Here is a 21,236-nt window from a genome sequence, read left to right as displayed (position 1 = left end):
ATCTACAGAACAGTAACACTAAACACGGCTTCTACAGCTTCTTTGCTTCCCGTATTTCATTAATAGTACATCACCTTTCACTACAACTTTCAAGAAGTCTTACTTTGGGAAAAATAATTAAACACATGTAAAGGACAAACTGCATGTACTATAGAGGAAGAAGTTGATTGCTCTACCACAGATTCTGATTTTTTGTTCTGAAATCCTCATTTCAGCTCTGTTTTGACAATTCTTTGGCCACTTGGCATGGCATGGGAAATTCCAGGCATCCGTCTCAGAATCTACTTTTCAACTCCTAGCAACATGGTTCATGTTTCTAAGACCACAGCAAGACGGTATTGTTTTGCCAATGCATTTTGCCCATCGACCAAGGACATGGAGCCCCAGTAACAACTAGCTTAAACTAGGCAGCCATTTTTGGTGTGGCAGAAATCAGACAAGAAGAAACTCATCCAATCTTTAATTACAGGCTGGCACTTCTATGAGGGTAACTTCCTCAGTGCACAGGACTTAGTTGCTCTGAAGATGAACAAGGATGACAACAACAGATGTTGTCCGACAGACTCATTAATTGGAAATTATATAACACAGCATCAGGAAAAAACTTGATATGCCTTAAGAAATTTGACTAGCATAAAGAAAATCCTACACTCTAAGACACTGTTCCACAAAGCCTTGAGGCAACGCAAGTCACTGAAACCAAGTATTTCTCACGAATAGTATTTATGACTTGCTGTCTACCTTCCTGACTTGATAGCATGAGGTTGGATTTTCAAGTGTAAATAGACAAACACAGAGCTGTAACTGAAGTCAGTGGGACTGGACATAAACATCTACAATTCTATGCAATATTAGGGCATCTTTAGAAGAAAAAACTAGGACACCCCAAATGGAAACCCAAATCTATTCTTGTTTTTATTTCCATGAGCCTCATCTGCACAATACTCTATGACATGAGGGGGGTTTTGAGTATATATGACAAAGTACTTAAAACCATGAGTACAGTGCAAATAAAAGTACAGGACTGACAAAAGAAAAAGACAATCTAAATACTACAGAATGCTGACTACTTGAGCCTCATCTGTTCTCTGTACTGATACATGGCAGACAAGAGCTCATGTTAATATCTGAAAAAAATTCAATTTTGGTATTTTCAAACTTCTGAATGTTTAAGCTGTAACTTTAGTAACGTTCTTCTAACAGCCTTTTGTATCAAATATAAATCAAAGAATCAAACTGCTGAACTTTGGCATCCATTGCAAGTTTACAAGTTTTACCTTCAAGGCACTAAGAACAGCAGTAAAGATATTAAGCTGCACAGCTTGCTGGCGAACACCTTTAGCCTGCTTGACACATTCAGCAAAGTGATCCAACATCTGTAATCTAAAACAAAGGAAAGAACATAATGTAAGTGATATTCTTTCAAAATACAAACTAAAACACAGCTGGTAAACAACGAACATAACAAAAGGGCCTTTTAAGTTCAAGTCACAGAATTTATGCTTCAGGGGCTGCAGAAGGTATTCACTTTAGGTAGAAAGGGTAGAGTTATTCTGAATGTCCCTTTGCTGGTTCTTTTAGCTCATTCACAAGTGTTTACTATTCCTTTTGAAGAAAACACCACCAAGAGGAAGTGAGTCTTCAGATACATTTGGCTGCATAACTAGAAAGCTAGGAGGACAAGAGTGGAAAAATGCTGCCTCTCCACTACCATTTGAATACCCTCCATATTCCTATTATTGTTCCTATTGTTTTCCCCATTTAACCATGCCATAAAGCATTACTGGGAGAAGTACTCCCTCGAAGATACCAAGAACAGGAGTATAATGAATAATCTGCATTCTTAACTGCTTGGCAGTTCCCCAGCCAAATCTTTTCATAGCTAACAACAGATATAGATCAAGTTGAATTACTGCAACTTGGCCTCAAGTCTATCCTGCGCTTACTGCAAAATGAGATTGACTGCTAGGAAAAAACTGTTCCCATCTGGATTGCCCTGAAGGATAATTTTACTTTGAAATGCATCTTTGAGCTGCTTTCACTCTGTGCTCAGTGACGAATTAGCTAAACTGAATGACAAAAGTGGTCCTGACAACTCACAACTCTGCAAAGGTAATGTGGAACACAAAGGAAAATAAGCTGAATTCCATTCCCTCTTTTTCATCATGCATAAAATAATTTGCTGAGTACAAATCAAATGGTCTTACTCATGGAAGACAACTGAAATTCAATGGATGTCACTGCTATGTTTTCAAGGCTGATCTGAAGTTAATTGCAGTGGATATTTTTGCAGGATACTTCGGTTGCAGAGGTATTACTACTGTTAAACGCAGCGAGAGAAGAATCTAGTCTCCACCTCTGAATTCTAATCTTCAAAACTGATCAAACTGAGGAAATCACCTTATTTCTAAACTGAGTAGACAAGTTCTGGAATCCTGAGACACAATGAAAACCAATTACTGAACTCTGCATTTAAAGAGAGTTGATATCAAAGCAGATTCTTATTTCAAGGAAGGAAAAAAAAATAATCAAAACATAATACTATCCAAAGAACAAGACATTAGATTCTGAAACTGAACACTCATGTAAACTGACCTATGTTTATAAGAGACATGAGGAAAAACCACACCAAAGAGAGCCACAGATGCATCGATGACAGATACTCCTAAAGGAAGGGGTCCAGGTACAGCTTCACCAGCAGGGATGCGCAGATAAATAGAAGATGGATCATGTTCCAAAGCACCACTTCCAGATGCGCTGTTTGGCTGAAGCTGCAAAATGCCACATAATATGAATACCTCTGAATATACATTTGCACGTAAAATTTGGAACTAGAGATAACCAAAACATGTACACAGTCGCTTAGAGCAACGAAATAGCTTACAATCACCTGAAAACAACTGCAGTGTCCCCATGCATACAGACACTAGCATTTAGAGGGCCAGCTAAATCGCAGAGAGTCAAAGCAGTTAACAGCTTGATAAATGCACAACCTACCATTCCTGGTAGTAAGAGATGGACATTAGAAAAAAACAGATAAATTCTGGTATTAATAGTAGCTTCTGAATCACTAGCTATGAAGTGACATTTCAGGAAAAAGGTTATTCATTCACTCTCTGTTTGAGCATTGAGTTACAATACAGTATAATAAACCATCAGTTTTGGCTGTAATGATTCCCTACACAGAAAGATTCAGAAACAGTAATAAAATTACTAACATTCCTATCATCATGAAAATACTTCCTAACCAACATTCTTTCAGAAAACACAATTAAACAATCATCTAACTTTCTCTGAAGGAAAACTGATTTTTTAACTTAATTATTTAATCATGAAACAAAATTAGAATCTAGTAGCTCTGTATTCCTCTTAAAAGGTCAGAAAACAGAGCAAACATTTGTTGAGACTTCCATATCACTAAAAAATAAAACATGACCAAGCACAAAACAATCCTGTGATGCACAACATGGCTTCAGTTACTGACCGTGACACTGTTTTACAAGTTAGAGGTTAAAAAAAAAAAAAAAAAAAATGGGGTGGGGAGGGGGTGTGGGGAGGAGTGTCCCAGAAAGCTCTGTGGATTGAAGACTGCACCTGAAGTCTACTGTGCCGACCACAACAAACAAGGGAAGTTTATAAACCCCCTTTTTTGCTTTGACCTGTTGATCTTTCCTCAGAAAGTTTCCCCTTGGTTTCTCACACTTGGTATCAGTCTTGGCTTTTGGATCTGCTCAATCAAGACAGCTGCCTTCTGAGAAACCTTGCCATTATTAAATAGGCTGTGGCAGAAGAGGCTTTTTCAGCTCCCCCCCTTCTCCTTGCACCAAAAAAGTTTCTAAGAAGCTGAGGTAAAAAGTTTATGATGGCAGAGTTCAGCAAATGCTCAGAACAGTTAGTTGTCTAGGGAATATAGTTCACTGAGAAATCAAAAATCAGACCAGAATTATGAAGACAGAGATAGGTTGGTGGGTATACCCAGATAGAGAACATTTTTTCTCTATGTCATTAAATCCTGAAATATATGAGGGTAGACGGCTTGAAAAGAGGCAGCCAGCCCCCTCCTAGCGATCACAAAATAGGAAAGCAAAGAGAAGGCTATTACCAGATAGTTTCCTAAACTATTTAACATTAACAAATTGTTCCCTACGCTACATTCTTTCTCCAAAGGCCGTATGAAAAATAACTGCATCAACATTACCAGTTGGTCTGAAAAATTTATTAAGAGAGATCCCCATAGCAATACTTGCTTCCCTTTTTAAAATTTTTAATTCCTCTATTTCGAAGACTCACTTTTATCCAGAAGTGCAAACTCCTTATAATGACAACAAAATTGTGTCAACACTTCCAAATGAAACGTAAGTTTCATACTACACCTATAAAACCAGTTAAATCTTGTTTTGCTGTAACACCATTTACAATACTGATATTTTGACAGCAGTTTCATTATAAAACACGTTAAGAGGATCTTATATTTCTCCTGGTTCAAAAAAATATGTAAGAGAACAACTGCTAGACTAGGAAGATCAGAGGGGAGTGTTTTGTTTTAAAGAATAAGGTTAGTTCACTAACCACAACCATTAAGTAGTGTTATGCAGTTTGTATCTCAGCTGTAGGCAGTTTTTAATCAAAACGGTACACTGTAGATGGAAGGACTTACATCTAACAAACCTTTGATATAAGACTAAAAACAGGGCATGAAGCTTCAGTTTTAGAAGGCTTCACACACACACACATCCCACAGACAGATAGTGCAGAGATAATTCATTATTGTTCTAGTTTTTTATTACCTGGTCTTCAATAGACTTATGATCCGTTTCCTGCAACCAAGAGCCAAGAAGAACACTATCATCGTAATGACAAAGAGACCTTAGGAGTGATGTGGTTGTATTAGCAGAGTTGTCTGTCAAAGTAAATTCTGCTACCAACTCTCGAAGAAGCGCATTAAATGATCCTAAAAGGACGGACATTAAAAAGAATCATTGCTGCTTCTTATCCAAAAGATTTCAGCTAGTGATCAGAAGTTACAAATCAAATCACGTATCATTACCTCAATTTTACAGGTAGCAAACAAACAGAGGAGTAAACCTGAGAAGACTAGAGTTGAGAGCAAGGCTTCAAACAGAACCCTGGGCTCCCAATTCCCAAATCAATGTTCTAAACAACAGATTGGGCCATCCCTTCCAAAATGACAACCCAGACTTTGAAAAAACTTGCTCATCCACATGATCAGGTAAATTTAATGAATTAACAAAAACAAACAAAACCCCAAAAGCTTTTCTGTCAGATCATGTGACAGTGCCTGGCAATTTATTAATAATAGCATAAATCTGCCTAATAGATCAAATCAGGTTAAAAAAAAATACCAGAAACCAAAACTAAATCTTCATTCTCACATTTGCCCTTTGAGTATACTAAGAAATAATGTTCTCTACCTTTTAAGTAACAATGACATAAAACACCTGAATTAGATTTCAGAACATGATCTCCATACCTCTCAATCCTATAAACAGTATTGTAATTTTTATACTCTAAGCATTACTCTAATATTTTGCAATATTCATACTCTGTAGTTATACTGTCAAGATGACATATAGAAGATGAGGATTATAGTACAAGACTCTTGCAGATTACTAGCATTCTGTTTTGAATCTTATATCTGCTTCAAAGGCAAGCACCAAAAATACATCAAAAAGAGTGAGTAGAATTTTTACTTTAATAAAAATTGTTAAAAATGTACGTACCTTCATATGTCTTTGGAGGTAATAAAGCCAATATATCATAGAGTCTTAAACGGACCATAGCTGCACTAGCTTTGAGATGAGCTCCATGGGCTTTAATTACTGATGGAATGCTATAGAATCAAAGAGAAAAAAAGACAACCAGAAATATTGCAGTTACCGAATATTTTCGGATTTCTTTTCACCAGATACGTCTCCAGCCAAGACAAGAAAATAGTGTTCAGAGAACTACTCTGAGCAACACTACTCAGTTACCAGTATGTTTTCAGAAGTAGTTGTACAGAGCAAACTTTAAAAAGCACATATTGCTGTAAATCAGGGACAGGTAACTCCTGTTTTAAGGGGGGGGGGGGGGAGAAACCAAACCACAAAACCCAACCCAAAACTGTATTTTTCTTCTTTTATTCTGGAATATGTTTAAAGTCTTTTCATCAGTACACTTCATAAGAGGAGAGTTTATTGATTAAAATCTAGTATACCAGTATCTTAGTTTTCTCATTTCTTGCACAAGGATAAGCAAACCATGAATTCAAAAGCTCACTGAACTGGAAATCCAAAACACAGTTAAAAGTTACCACAGTAGGCCCTTCAGCACAGGCTATGCAACAATATACTTTTACAAAGTTAACGACCATAAACACAATGCTCGTAAAAATTTTTTTCAACATGGACAGCGCAGTACTAGGTCAGAATATGAATTAAAACAAATTAGTTCTAGTATTTCAGGTCCGGGAAAAGACAAAAGTAAATAAAGAGCAAAAACTGCCTACTTACTGTGACATCATTGTCATGGCACATTCTATGGGTGTCATCAATTTCCGGATCACATCCTCAGTAAGGAGCTCAGGACAGTGAGCAACAAAACTTCTCATAGCTAGTAACAAAATAGTTTAAACAAACAAATATAAAGCATGAGCAAGATATAGATCCTAAGACAAGATCCAAAAAGCAGCAATTAAAAACGTTTACTCAAAGACTGTGTAACATGTTCATAAAACTATATGCCTAAACCAGGCCACATTGATGAAAATCTGACACATCTTACTCATTTTCAAAGAAAGCAAGGTTGGGATCAGGTTTTGGTTTACTGCACATTTGGAATCTCAAAGTTTGAAATTCTTACCGCACAGAGCTCCAGCACGGCCCTCCAGTGTTACTTGCCAGGTAAACGAATCTCCTCTTGCCTTCTCTGCTTCCAGCTCCTTCAGAGAACGTGGAAACACGTTTCGCCATAGCAGCAACATCTTAGGAAGATGATACCGAACAACAGAAGGACCTTATGCAAAAATAAAAAAAAGGGACTGTCTAATACAAACCTGTATTTAACTAAGTGTGAAAAATCTGCCATGAAGGCTTTTGCTCTTTAAGCTATTTTCCTCTTATTTCACTTCTCTTCCTTTCCTGTACTTGAACAAAGAAAAACAAAGGAAATTCTTTCTCATTTCTAAGTTGAAAGTACAGCAAATAAATAGTATACGTAAGTCTGTTTCTTGCTATCAGTACTAGAAATAGGAAATAGGCAATTCTATACATTGTCATGTAATATGTAACCACTGCCAACTGTCTTTTTGTGTTTTTATTCTGACTTCTAATTTTTTTATGTTACTATTTTGAAGGCAACATCTTTATAGTCTATCCTGACTTGTTCATAAAATGAGTAGAAAAATAACTAACAGTTACTGATTATGTAACTAGTTTAATGGTTAAGTTTAAAGAAAACTTCTGGAAAAGCTCCAGATGATCCCGTGCAAGTGCATCAAAAATATACTGGAGAAGGACAACCAAAATAGGGCTACACTGTTAGAAAAACAATGACAATAAGCTGGCAAAAAGAGACAATTTAGAGAAGCAAGATGAAACACAAAATGGTATTTGCCAAGAGATCAAAATACTGCAGAATGCAACAAAATTTATCATATTTTCCAGTATAAAAACAACCCCAAACAACAACAAAAAAACCCCACCATTGCTGCAAACTTCAAGAGTATACTTATAACCTCTCAAAATAGAGCCTCTGATATTTCTGTGATGGCAGATATGCACATGAGTCTGGTGTTTTTAAAAGACAGCTGAGTGGCTTTTAAACTGGTAACACTTCTAATCAGTACTGTTGTCTATCCAGAGGCACACATGCAACTTGTTGGAATGCTCATTACGTTTTATTTACAGTCCATTTCTTCTGCATCACAGCATTAAGGAAGGAAGATTATGGGAAATTTTGCCCTTTTCATAGAATGACTAAAGGCTGGGTTTCTAAAACCAGAGTAGAATTTTTTTTTTTTTTGTAGGTATGACACCTTCTACTATCCTTCAGCTTACATAAACACTAATATTTCACTTCTTCCCAGCATAAACAACACTGATGAAATAAATGTACTAACACTGTTTCCCTCGGTATAAATACTCCTGTGCTAGATACAGGACTGATTATCTGTAGAGACCATCTGCCACAGTGGATAATCAGAAATGTTGGACAAGCATTAAAATAAAACAAAAAGCAACCATTTTTACAAACCTAAAGTCATAAGTGCTCCAAGTAAAAGCCATCCAGCTTGAGTCCGCTGCAAGGAGAGTCTGCTGTTTTGTGCAGCAGTTCGTAACAGATCCTCAGCAATACTGACCACCATCTACACCAACAACAAAAACCAATGGATTTTAAAAACATAAATCAAGCCACTGCAAACTACTGCTACCCATCCATCCTTATAGGCTATATATAAAGATGTTCTCAAATAATTTAAATTGACCTTCCATAAAGAATGAATACAGATAACATTTAATACAAATGATTAGTGTTTTGCATATGACGATACAGACAGGAATATTCCCTTCAGCAGTTATTCATTAATAGGTCAAACAAAATACAAATTTGAAAGAGAAAAGGGGAAAAGCTGGTAAATATTGCAACTGAAATACTACAAACAACATGGTCTGGCCACTGCTCTCTTGCTAGGCACAAGTTCAATTTCAGTAATGCTTAAACTCATTACCATGACACACATTTTGCAAAGCTATTACTTCTAGATGAAAAGCTATCTTTTAGTACACTCACAGATGAAACACTCATTATCTCACCTTTCCTTTGGCGTGAGGAATACCTAAGGGACACTGATGCACACCACCTAACAAAGCAGCCATTGCAAAACTGTAGCCACTAACAGCTTCAGGGGAGGTCTTCAGATTGTTGAGTCTTTCTGCGCATCTATCTAAAAATGGAGTCAACTGAAAAGGCAATGCCACAGCTACACACCGCAAGCACCATGCGGCAGCAAGTCGAGCAGCCATGCTGGGATGAAGAAGAACTGAAGTTACTGTCTCCAAGAGACCTACAGAAAAGAGTTTACAGTCTTAAAGTTATGATGAGCTTTTTAATATATGCAGACAACTAAATTGAATCAATACTGGACAGATAAAATGGAAGTTAAGAAAGTCAGAATTGAAGTACTTGAATTTTATGACTTTGCCTTTTTCTTTAAGGAAAGACAGAAGTGTTATTACCATTATGCTGCTCCACATCAGGTTTTACCAACAAAGCTGGAGCTGCCTGAGCCATAGCACTGACTTCTACTACTTGGAACGACTGAAAACAGGCAGTAACCCTATATAAGGGAACAGACACGGGATGAGATGATTCCTACAGTCTGCTAATCTTTTACACAAATTGCCTGTGGTTTTGCTTTGCATTGTAGACAAGCACATGCTATAGATGTCACTGACCCCTGTACTCTGCTTCTGACACAGTGCTGTCTCCCCCGTACCACGTTACCATCCCTCTATACTTTCTGAACCTCCATGCCTAACTAATCCCACTTTCAAATTGAGCTCTTCAGTCTGTCTCCACATCAACACTTTCCTCAGTCCAGATCTCTAACTCTGAAAACTCCTACTTCAAAGCCCCCATTGCTACCTCATCTTTTGCTTTCTCTGTAGCTATTGAACAACTTCTACCTCCTTATTTCATAGCAGCTAGAAGTAACACTGAGATACAGTCCCCTCTGTTCTTATAGGGCACAGCAGCCAGAAGGAATAGATATAAGCACAATCTTCCCCACCCCATAGTTGGAGCAAAATCAGTATGAAGAGAATGTCATATGCATCAAGACAATAACCCGCATAATGAAATATCTAACAGAGCTTGCACTTCCATTGGAAAAAACATAGGCATTCACAAACTGAAAAAACTTAAAACTGCAACACTACAGTATAAACGTGGATTCCCATGTTAAAATAAACAAGAAGAAAATCCCAGACAAACCCTAATCAACTTAAGCCAAATAACTAGCTTTTTAAAATGGAACTATCCACAGCTTCATCTAGACAAGATACTCTTTAACCTCCCCAAAGAAATTTGCTATCTGAAGGCAATACAGCTTTCCAGTAGAAAATATTTCAGACCTTACACAGCAAACCAATGTATTTCCTATAAAACCATTATTGGAAACAAAACAATGCTAAAAATCACAACTTTGCAACTTTAGAAAAGAGCTTCAGGCAGACTTCAACCAAAATAGTTGCTTAATGCTTTGTCAAACTTGAACTGAAGTTAGGGTACTAAACACAATGAAATGGACAAATGTAGCTATGCGGAGTACTACAGAGAGTGCCAGATTCATCAATTTATTTCTTTCATGTTAACTTATTATTTAACTAGATTTAATGATATTCATATTCATTGCCCAAATGTCTCAATTAAGCTATTTAAATTTATTTGCATACCAATAGAGGGTTCTTGAATAAGAGGAGATGCAGTGGCATTCAGACTCTGAACCAGACTACCCAGTTCCTGGAGGGCACACACCATTACATGCTGGCTCGCAGCTACATCAGCAGCTCCTGATTTATTTTCACTGTTAGCATCATTCACTACTGCCTCTGCAGAAAAAAAAAACCCACAAGTATCTTGCTTAACTACCACTTGAATCACACCTGAACATATACATGAGAGAAAGGGACAGTTTATTTTTGACATAAACCCTGTATTAAAACAAACCCACAAGTTTGGTCATAGTGTGACCTTGCAAAGCAAAGATATTCTGAAGAGAACAAGTTTCACAGCTATCAGCCAAACACAATCATCCAAAGACCATGAAAAACAGATGCCCAGCAATTACTATGGAGTGCACTAAGAGGTAGAATGAATATATAGTATAACACAGCAAAAGCAAGTATACACATATACAGCATGTGCGTTTTGTATCTACAGACAGTAGCTAAGAAGTTTAATCTTGACATATATAGGTTCTGCATACAAATTTGCATGCATATATATGTAACAAAACTAAAAAAACAACAAACCCAGACCTTTAGTAAATAATTAATCACAGCCTCTAGTCACCTTAATGTTATCCAATTAAGTTCCTAGATCCCACTGTAGGATACCCCAGAAACAGTGTCACTTCAGAGAAAAGGGGCTTTAGTATCAGCTTAATATTTATATGTCTACTACAGTACAAATCTATAAAATGGTTCCCCTTATATGAAGGGAAGCAATCATTACCAATTAAAAATCTTTTCAATTTATCAAATTCATCAGAAATGCTCAAAAAAATGAAACAGTTCTTCCGATCATTCAAATACATAACAGGATTTCCTGCAACCTTGACAAGGTAGCAGGAGGAGGAATTTCTGCAACCGTTTCATCTCAGAAGCACCATTTCCAATAGACTTATTTTCCTGGAAGTAATACTTATTGTAATGAGAACCCTTTTAAGGTTCCACACCTACCCTATCAAAAAATAGTTAGGAGAAGAACCTGCAAAATTTTAAAAATCAATTCCATTTCCATATGTTAAACATTACTTCAAACTCAAGTTAGATGGCAGCAGAAAAGGAGAAGAAACATGTTTGGTAAATGCGTCGTTGTGCAATTCCATTTTACTTTCTCAATCTCCAGCTCAAATTAACTCATTTCATAAGAAACACATGCCAACACAATTTTGTCAGTTCTCTTCTCTAATTCCAGTCTTCAGATTACATCTTTGTTTAGCACCTACGTACAGGATCTTTAACACCAGTAGTAAAGAATTCTGTGCAACTTTCAATATGACCTATCCCAAGATAGATTGCAAATGTACACTTTTCTCCCCCCTTCCATTCTAAGCGAATGCAATGTCAAAAGCCATCACAGGATAACAAGCCCGTTTTACACAATCACTTTTTAAGTAGAACTTACATTTTGGATATCATATTTCAAAGAGAAAGCAGCTGAATTATCTTTTACCATAACAACAAAATTACTCCTCATAGTAGAAGAAAGCTAAAAATGGCTGGCCCAGTATAACGACAGTAACTTTCAACTGGTCTCAAATTAAAATGGTTCTCACCCACTGCCTTCATTTGTTTACCAATGGCTTGACATATATCTTTGGCAGCTGCAATCTGTGCTTTCTCCCCAAGTAAGCTGCCCACAGTTGCTCTCAGGATAAAGGACACACATCTTCGAGAGTAAACTGCCTCCACGTGGGTCTGAGTTGCACGAGGATGGGAGACCAGATCAAGTACATGTGACAAAAACGTAGCAAAGTTGCGCTCCAACCATTGACCTCCTAATGTCGTAACAAAGACAACGTAGGCCTGCAAATTCAGAAGTTACATACAGATCCAATTAAATCAGAAGCAAAAGACTATATTGAGTCACTGAAGACTATAGACTACAGTTGTACTCATGCATAGTGCAATACAGTAGCAATACCAGTTAGTAATAAGCAACCCTAATGAGGCTAAGCAGGATGAATCAACCCATTAGCCAGGTCTTTGCTGAAGCAGCTAACTGTTTCCAGTGCCAAGAGTAGCTCCTATACTGCTACATATACTGTGAACTGCAAATTACTCTTTGGATGACAGCAAGAAATATCAGACTGTTGCTCTAAATGTGTGTGTGTGTCTAAAAAATTTTAAGAACGGAACAACAGCAGCAACATGAAGGTGTTCTAATTCGCAATGAGGACAGGGCATTTTCGCCAAGTTCACCTGAAAGAGGCTGAGAAAAATAAAAGGGTTTTACAAAATACCCTATGATCAAAAAATCTGGATTCTGGCAATTTACTGCAACATATTGAAATATGTCAGAGTGAAGATGCCTGAATTTGAAGAGATGCTGCTGCTGCCTTTCTCTGTCAGACAAGTGGAGCTTCCACATACAGCAGATTTCACCTACTCAAGACAGACACATGGAGAGAAGAAACATAGTTTAACAAATTAGGGCAGCAAATTTTACCCAGCTGCTGAAAAGAGAGCCAGCACAAACAAAAGGACAACAGTGTGTCCTCTCTAAAAAGAAGTAAAATTTATATTCGGAGCTAAAGTCTTTAACATCCTAAGTTTTCAAATATTTTTGCAAGTTAATCTCACCTAATACACACTGATCAAATAAGCTTTCCTTGGCACATATTTTAACCTATTGTTACTGCCCATCAATAGTAAAGTAGCTTAAGTGAATGATACTGCATGTACATCTCACAAAACAAGTAAAACTAGACTTGTAAGTTAACTTATAAAGGAACAAAAGTATGTATTTTTCCTACTAAAAGGGTTACAGTTATGTATAAATGTCAATTTATTTTAAAGAAAATTTTAAATTACAGTTTACGACAAACCTGGGTAACACCAACTCGCACTTCCCTATTGACAGATCCTCCTACTTTTAACATCTCTCCACCACTCTTTAGGAAACCAGATCCTCCTCGCAGAAATCCTGTGGCCATGAGCTCCAAGACCTCCTCAAGTGTGGCTCTCTTCACATTCTGTCGCATCACTTTTGCCAAAAGAGAAGTAATCATTTAATTCCAAAGTTCCAACCAATACAAGCAATGATCTTGAAACCAGACTTACCAATTCAAAACTGTCTTGCAAACATAAATCTAGCCAACATTCAGATAATGGCTTGTTGTCATGCTTAAAAAACAAAGCTACTTTTCCAGGTGACTTTTTGATAGTTTTCTCTCACTTTCTTTGTATGACTGCAACGGGGATTCTGCACTCTTTACTCTTTTTAGCTTAGAGTTTATAAAACCAAACAATCCACCTACAAGCTTCCATCTACTGGGACAATAATGTGTAGTGCAACACTGTCATGTAACATGGTACTGAAGTGCAGTTAGTCCACGTGGAAATGGAATCCAGAAAGACTTGTACCTGTTGCTTGTTTTGGTATCAGTGCTGTAGCCATGACTGTCCCCAAAAGCTTTGACACTGCAACTCGCACACCATAGTTTGAGTTTTCCAGAGCTTTAAAGCACAGTGTTGCAACATTCTCTAGTTCAGCCGTCCACATAAACACCGCTTCGTTCTGTAATTCCAGCAGACACTGTAGGAAAAAAAGACTTGCTGAGCACCAATGGAGACCATTCTTATCTCTTATCTAAGTATCGGTGTAATTGTCAGGTTTATTCAGCAAATACTTTAACATTTTAAGAGTTAATTTCCACACACACACACTCTCCCCTTTACCCAATAACTCAGCTGAATAAACAATCAGAAGATTCACAGAATGGGTTAACACATAAATAAAGAGGGAAGCACAGAAAAAGAACTATGTTACCAAAAACCTCTCCCACTGAGGCTCACAGCTAATATACTCTATCTCTCATTTGTTTACAAAGTGGGGGAGATGATATCACAGTACCTCCATTTACATGAAATAAGTCAAATGTCTGGGTCTTCAGTGTTAACTAGTAAGGACTTACCTTGTCCAAGTAATTATCCTATTTTCTATCATGAATAGCAGATCACAGTTCAACTGCAGGTACAGTCACAGCACAGGAATTTCTAGGACTGATGAGAAACACACCCACCTTAGCCACTGCGCATCGTACAGCCATAGATCTGTCCGTCAGCAGAGATCGGGCATTCTTATAAATATCACGGTGACAAGAAGCTGCTGCTCCTCCAAGTCCGTTTAGGACTTTCTGTAAACTCATCAGTATTTCACTGCGGCCCTGAGACTGCACACACACAAAAAAAATTTATGCAAAACTGTGGACACAGTACTTCTATCAAGAACCAGGTGCATAATTCTGCATTTTCCTGCTTTTGTGCAGGAATTTTTTTGGAAACATTGATAACAAAGTTCACTGAAGTCATATACAACCGATACCTAGCTGGTTTTAGATAGCGGTAAGCACCACACACAGCTCTACTAAAACTGCCTCAGTTGTCACATAAATTAAGATGAGCCCAGGCAATCCAACAAATTGGCCCTAGACAAGATGCTTCTGTCCTGCCACACCATTTTTCTGCTGTAGCCTCAGGAACAAAGGAAAAACAGTTGATAGGAGAGAAGAGGAAGCCCAAGTAGTCAACAGCTTCCTACTATACCTGCACACAGGCAGGTACTTACAGTTGAAGGACACAAAAAAAACCCCAAACAAACAAAAAAATCATACAGGTATGACAACACAGCCAAAGAAAAGAGCTGCCAGGGGAAGATCCACACAACCAGTACTCCTTCCAACTTGTCACAGAATTCAAAAAAACCCAAAACAAACAAAAACCCAACAGAGCTATTTCCATCAGCTCAGACCCACTGACAGCCCAGGACACATTCTCTCAACATTAGCACACACTCTTTTTTCAAGCCACAATGTATCCTGCTCACATGCAGAAGAACATCTTTGTTGCAAAAAAAGTATTTATCATTCATTTTTAAACAACTGAATGTTTATTCAGGGTACACAAGCAGAAATCCTAACACAGTAGTTAGAAATGGTTCATATAACCATTCTGCAATTTAATTACTGATGCCACTATGAAATAACTACTATAATATTCATGACAAAACTCTAAACTCTCTGCAGTGAAAATATATGCACATGTTTAACTTGATACTAACTTATATAAGTGATTTGCATTTTTCTAGGTAGAAGGCAAACAATCCAGGCATTTTGGCAAACACCTTTGGAAGAAGCAGGCTTCAGTTTAAATAGAAAGATATTTTTTATATATATATATAAATTATGTATAAAATATGTAACATAATCTGAAAACTTACCTCTGCACTTTTCAGAGACTTTAGAAGATTATTCACTGTTTCTGGAAAAGAACTACCCAGCATTCTGCCCATTTTCTCATAAAACGCTCCAACACATGCCACAGCAGCCCTACAAAAGAAGACATTAATTGGTGTAGTCTTTTTCTGTATCATCTAAATGAAGACAACTACTTAAACAGAAATGTATGTTTTAATCATCATTGATGAATAGAAATCTATTATCCACTAGTTATACTGGCTGTTTAACACTGTGCATTTAAAGCATTTTTTTTGATTACAAAAAAAGTAACAGAAAAGTTATTAGCTTCTAAGAACACAAATGTGTTTGAAGGGATATTATTACAGGATCTACCCACAGAGTGAAAAATTCTGGAGAATACAAGTATATGCTGAAATCTCAGCAAGATTAGGGTTTTGTGTTTCAATAAACTGTGTCTTTTCCAAGCACCTGCAAGATAACCCCTACCCTTTAATATATCCTGACACAGTTTTGTAGATACTGAATGACGGGGTTTTTTTAAGCTTAAGAACTTAAAATGCATAAATTACTGCATAACACAAGAAAAATTTTAGGCAGTGTAAAAATCACTGGATCTACAGTTATATAGTTTTTTCTTGCCCTGCCATTTGAGGTTAGGAATATTTTAAGTAACACTGTACTGCAGTTATAAACACAAATTGCTCCAGGACAGTCACAGAAGCAGCTCCTGAAAACATGCACTTTTTCATCACAAAGGAACAAGGCTTTTTTTTAAAACTTGAAATTCTTGGGTAAATGACTTTTTAGCAAAGCTATGTGTTACAACTCATTACAGCCTACCCCTTAATGGGCATGTCTCCTACACAATTCTTCTGCACAAACATCAAAAACTGAAGTTTGAAATCATATAGTAAAAACCCTTCTGGGCTACCACTTGAGTGGATAACCCAAGTTTCAGAGCATGTTACAGTACAAACCCTTCCCACTTATACAAGTTCCTCACAGAGTTACAACAGCTTCAAATAAAAGGAGGACAGTATCTGCCCAAACGGTGACTATTTCAGATTTTATTGTTAAATCCCATTGTTACAATGTCTGAAGGCAAGCCCAACCTGGGGTTCACTAGACACTGTGAACATATGAAGCAATACATGTGGAAAAGTGCTAAAAACAGTTTAAGCAAAAGCTGTTTGTGGCATTAACCAAATTCCTACCAGTGAGACTACTGTAAGTAAAGACAAACTGGATCACACATACATGGACCCACACATCCAAGCACACAGACCCTGTTGGAGAAACTCGCACAGTATATCAGAGCAGGGGAACATAAACAGGTGACGTTTGATGGGGTGAAAAAACAGGAACTTGGCTACAATTCTCTGGGCATAGATAATGCTTTTGACAATCTGCAGGTTCCGTCTCCAGTGGGGTACCTAAGCACCATCAGCAATAATCCCACTGGTGGAATTTCTTCATTGCATTACTTCATCAATGTTACTCTCTCCATGACATAAGCATGTGAAGAAACATAAGACAGTCCCTTGCCTAGAGGAAAGCACCTCACTTTCAGACAGCCACGTATGTGTCACCTTTGAGTCCTGTCCTCCACAATCTCAGTCCTGCCCCTTTCTCTGCTCTATCAAGCATATGTGAACTCCAAATAAGCATGCAAAATATAAGTAAACATAATGTGCACATATACAGGCAGATTATTCTGTAATATCCAGGACCACTTTGCTTAGAAATCACTTCTCTTTCACTAATAATATTAAACATACAGTTTTGTGGGCAGGTAGGCCGCAGTATCATCTTTGCTCTTGATGATGTCATTACACTTGTCAAGCGTCTGAAAAACAGTAAATGTGTCTCCAATGCTGTAGAGAGCAGCAAGATTTTTTGCTAGTAGTTTTCGCGTAGGTGGCCCAGGGGAACTGCTGATGAGTCCCGTTAGCTGTTCTACAAGTTTCTTCTGTTTTTCCTTGACATCTGTCTGTTAATGGACCAAAAACAAATAAAATGAATCATTTAATCCTGTGTCTTCCGTCCAACACGCAGAAAAACCTATAACAGATTGAAGTAAATCTTACACCACTCCCACTTGTATGTAATTCAGCAAACTGCTTGTCTCACAGAGATTTGAGATATATTCAATAAAAAGAGACAGATGCTAAATGCTCAGAATTAGCTGTTACCCTATTTATTATTTATTTTTTACTTTTTAAAAAATACTTACTAAAAATACAGTAACACATGCCTAGAACATCTTTTAATCCTCTTTACCATCAAGAATTCCAACTCTGAGAGGGAAGTTTTTGCCTTCCAAATATTTAGGACAATCAAGAACTCAAACCAAACTATGTGTTATATAACAGAGTCATACTGACTGCCTACAATTAAACACTTAAAAGCTATAAACTAATATAGAGGCTCTTCAGGCTGAATCTGAAATCATACAGTTATCACCTGGCCATTACCTGTCAACTTCCTTTAGCATGAAATTAATACAAATGTTTTAGAAAGAAGGGGAAAAAATTACCTTGTTAGCAGCTACCAGCACTTTATCCAAAAATCTTAACCACTCAAAGATAAAGACTGGTCTCTTTGCTTCTGTGATTTGAGCTAATGCTTCCTCGTTCAGTAACAAACTATGAGCCAGCTCCATAACTGGTTAAATTCCAGTTTTATTGTAAATTTGTGTAGCGTCTCTGAAATAAAAATGTAAATATTAGTATAAAGTACAGCAGTACAAAGCTTTGAAAATCAAAAGAAAATATGAAGATGAAATCTACAGATTACAGTATCATGGTTCCAGACTGCTTAGGCTTGTCTTAGCTAAGCAGTCCCACATAAAAACTACTCACATATTTACAACTGAGTACATCCATTAGTATTTCAGAGAACAGAGTTGTTAATTGTAAAAACAGCACTTATAGGCAACTTCAGGGTGCTAACTCTTAGCCAAGAAAAATATACTGAAGTCCCTGTTTAAAGAAAAAAAAAAACACACAAAAGAGGTAAAGGAGTCACCTCACTGTCTCCTCTTACATATCACAAAATAAGGACTGTCCCTAATCAAGACTCTTCTCCACACTCCTGAAGCTTGGGCATGAACCTGGCCACCTTCTCAACACCTTCAACAGACAAGGTGAGAAGGAGATAAGCCTATCACAAATAGGAATTTCCACCCATCAAAAATTTGAGAGAGGCAGGAACAGTGACAGTATTTGCATCACTGACCTAAGCCTTCCCAGATCCCACTAGCTTTGCTTTAAGTGCTGGACAAATAAGCCCTCTGAAACCCAGCAAGCCTTATGTGTGACAGCCTGGCATGCCAAGTAGCAGCGCAATGACTGCAAGTGTCCCCAACAGGCAAAATACTACAAATCACTGGAGATCCTGCTCAAACAGTGAATGAAGGGTAGCAACAAAGCACTACCAAAAGCACACTATCAGTGTAAGCAAATACTCTGCAGACAAGTTAACCTTAGCAAACCACATTTACACCACATTTACACCAAGTGTAGCTGTTTAATGCAGAACAGATAGAAAAAACAAAACTTATCTGGAAATCACAAATTTAAGTCAACCATCTTCAACAAAAAGAAACCCAAAAAGTAAAAAAAAAAAAAAAAAAAACAAAAAACCCCAAATCCTGATGCAGTCATGCTGAAACTAGGATCTCAGGCAAAACAAAAAAAGCAAAGCAACTAAGGAGTATTATGCAAGACATCATCTTTTGACAGCTGCACCATTCCACTTGCACTCTCAAGTGCTCACAGCTGCTTCCTCATTCATGGTCAAACCCAACAAATTCTTAAAGTCAAATGAAGCGATTTAAATTACATAATTTTACTTTTTTTAAAGTCCCCAGATTAGACAGTAGTAAAGAGTGACATATTAGTATTACAGCAGTTCTAAATTCACCTTGATGATTTGGTGCTGACAAAAGTAAAGCATCACAATGTCTGTCATACTAAGCTTGTTCCCTGCACCCAGCAAAGGTGGAAGAGCCACATACGGAAGCACACACAGCCCTCCCCCAACACCTCTGAAGACATTTTCTGGCTTTTTTTTTTTTTTAATTATAAAGAATTGAGGAGGTATTACCTGCCAATAAGGCACAGACACATCACCTTGAAACACCTTTACATGAGAGCAGAGATACCCGCAATGAATGATGGCACTATGATTCTTTGGATACCCTCCCAGAGATTTACGCTGCTTATCACACCCGCACAGCACAGGAGTACCGTATGACAGCACGGCTCATTACTTGTTTTCTTCCCCAGACAAAAGTTTCACTTTTCGCCTGGCCTTTAGAGCCATGAACCCCCTAGACACCTTCCACATACTCCCCTACCTCTTCATCTAAGTTCAGAAGACTCAAGTTCTGGGCAACCAAATCCACACATACGTTCAGCTGTGCCGCTGAAGCACAAGGGATCAGATATAAGAACAATCACATGAATATTCAGCTAAGTGAAGGCTCAGTCGAACGCACAGCTATGCAAGGAGGCAATCTGAAGCTCATCTACATTGGCCAAAGGTTTGCTCCAAAATTCAGTGAAAAATGCCTACCAAGTTCTACTGATTCTGGAAAGGGCTGGGTCTTACTGCAGATGTTACAAGTAATAAATACACCGTTATCTCCCACAGGATGTAGAGCAAAAGCCTACCAACGTCAGCTTGCATCCAGTAAGTTACGCTGGAGCATTATAGAGATTATAAAATGTCCAGATGGACTAGAGTTCCTTTCTGTTCTCCAGCTGTTTTTCTGTAGCCTAGATCAACTATTTAGGCCTTCACCACGCAGGCACTTCAGTAGACTAACTGAAAAAGCTGAAAAACGGGCAAGTTTAGAAGAAGTGACATCCTCCTAAAGACCTGCTTCAGGTGAAAAGCTTTCTGTGCCTGGGTCCTTCTACCTGTACCGGTCCATAAGCTGTAGCACCTCTCCCTGCGCACCCTGCCTGGTTCAAAGCCCCCTCAAGACCGCACCACCGCGCCAGCTATGCGCCAATTCCTGAGCGAAGGCATAATGCCAGAAAGCAGCCAGAAGCCTCCTACCTCCCGTTCCCCCCCACCCCCTCCCCGGGCGCACAGGGGCAGGCCGCCCCCCACACGCACCCGAACCCCGGCGCCTCTCCTCTCGGGGCAGCCAGAGACAGCGGCGCCGAACCGAGCCGCGGAGGGGAAGCGCGGACCCGCCGGCCCGCTCCGCTGCAGCCCCCCGGGCCGAGCCGCCGCCGCCGCCGCCGCCGTCACCGGTCACGGCTCCTACCGTGCGCGGCCGCGTCCCGCCAGCTCCGGGCTGCGCCAGGCGTGACAGCGCGGCCGCGGCCCCCGGGGGTGGGACACGGGCACGCTCCGCTGCACGCGCCCCCACACCGCCCCGGCCCGCGCCGCGAGGCGCCCCCCCCCCGCCGCGGGGCCGATCACCGGCGGCCTCGGCCGCTTCAGCCCCCCACGCGCCCTGGCGTGGCGTGACACGAGCAGCTTCAACCCCAGGCCCGGCGCCGGCCCCGACGCA

The 21,236-nt window shown here is 38.7% G+C and overlaps 1 protein-coding gene across 5 annotated transcripts in view; it reads right to left on the bottom strand.

Annotated features, from left to right (window-relative positions):
- The window catches only part of HEATR5B (HEAT repeat containing 5B), a 61,286-nt gene that overhangs the window by 39,958 nt on the left and 92 nt on the right, over window positions 1-21,236 (bottom strand). For 3 of the 5 annotated variants that reach the window (XM_074818261.1, XM_074818264.1, XM_074818265.1), the window contains exons 2-17: window positions 18,243-18,411; window positions 17,485-17,696; window positions 15,727-15,835; window positions 14,531-14,680; window positions 13,872-14,043; window positions 13,334-13,491; window positions 12,062-12,311; window positions 10,455-10,610; window positions 8,814-9,064; window positions 8,254-8,365; window positions 6,862-7,014; window positions 6,513-6,612; window positions 5,742-5,851; window positions 4,788-4,951; window positions 2,596-2,771; window positions 1,278-1,383 (exon numbers count right to left, since the gene is read on the bottom strand). In XM_074818261.1, coding sequence (XP_074674362.1) covers window positions 1,278-1,383; window positions 2,596-2,771; window positions 4,788-4,951; window positions 5,742-5,851; window positions 6,513-6,612; window positions 6,862-7,014; window positions 8,254-8,365; window positions 8,814-9,064; window positions 10,455-10,610; window positions 12,062-12,311; window positions 13,334-13,491; window positions 13,872-14,043; window positions 14,531-14,680; window positions 15,727-15,835; window positions 17,485-17,696; window positions 18,243-18,368 — 2,505 coding nt within the window. In that variant the 5' untranslated portion in view covers window positions 18,369-18,411. Of the gene's footprint in view, window positions 1-1,277; window positions 1,384-2,595; window positions 2,772-4,787; window positions 4,952-5,741; window positions 5,852-6,512; window positions 6,613-6,861; window positions 7,015-8,253; window positions 8,366-8,813; window positions 9,065-10,454; window positions 10,611-12,061; window positions 12,312-13,333; window positions 13,492-13,871; window positions 14,044-14,530; window positions 14,681-15,726; window positions 15,836-17,484; window positions 17,697-18,242; window positions 18,412-18,567; window positions 19,001-20,833; window positions 20,940-21,236 lie in introns of those variants that run through there. The other 2 variants (XM_074818262.1, XM_074818263.1) reach the window with 2 other exon arrangements.

The sequence above is a fragment of the Strix aluco genome, chromosome 3 (assembly GCF_031877795.1).
Source record: "Strix aluco isolate bStrAlu1 chromosome 3, bStrAlu1.hap1, whole genome shotgun sequence".
In the NCBI taxonomy this organism is placed as follows: Eukaryota; Metazoa; Chordata; class Aves; order Strigiformes; family Strigidae; genus Strix; species Strix aluco.
Note: the sequence above shows the minus strand (reverse complement) of the source record. Positions and strands in the feature narration are given on the sequence as shown.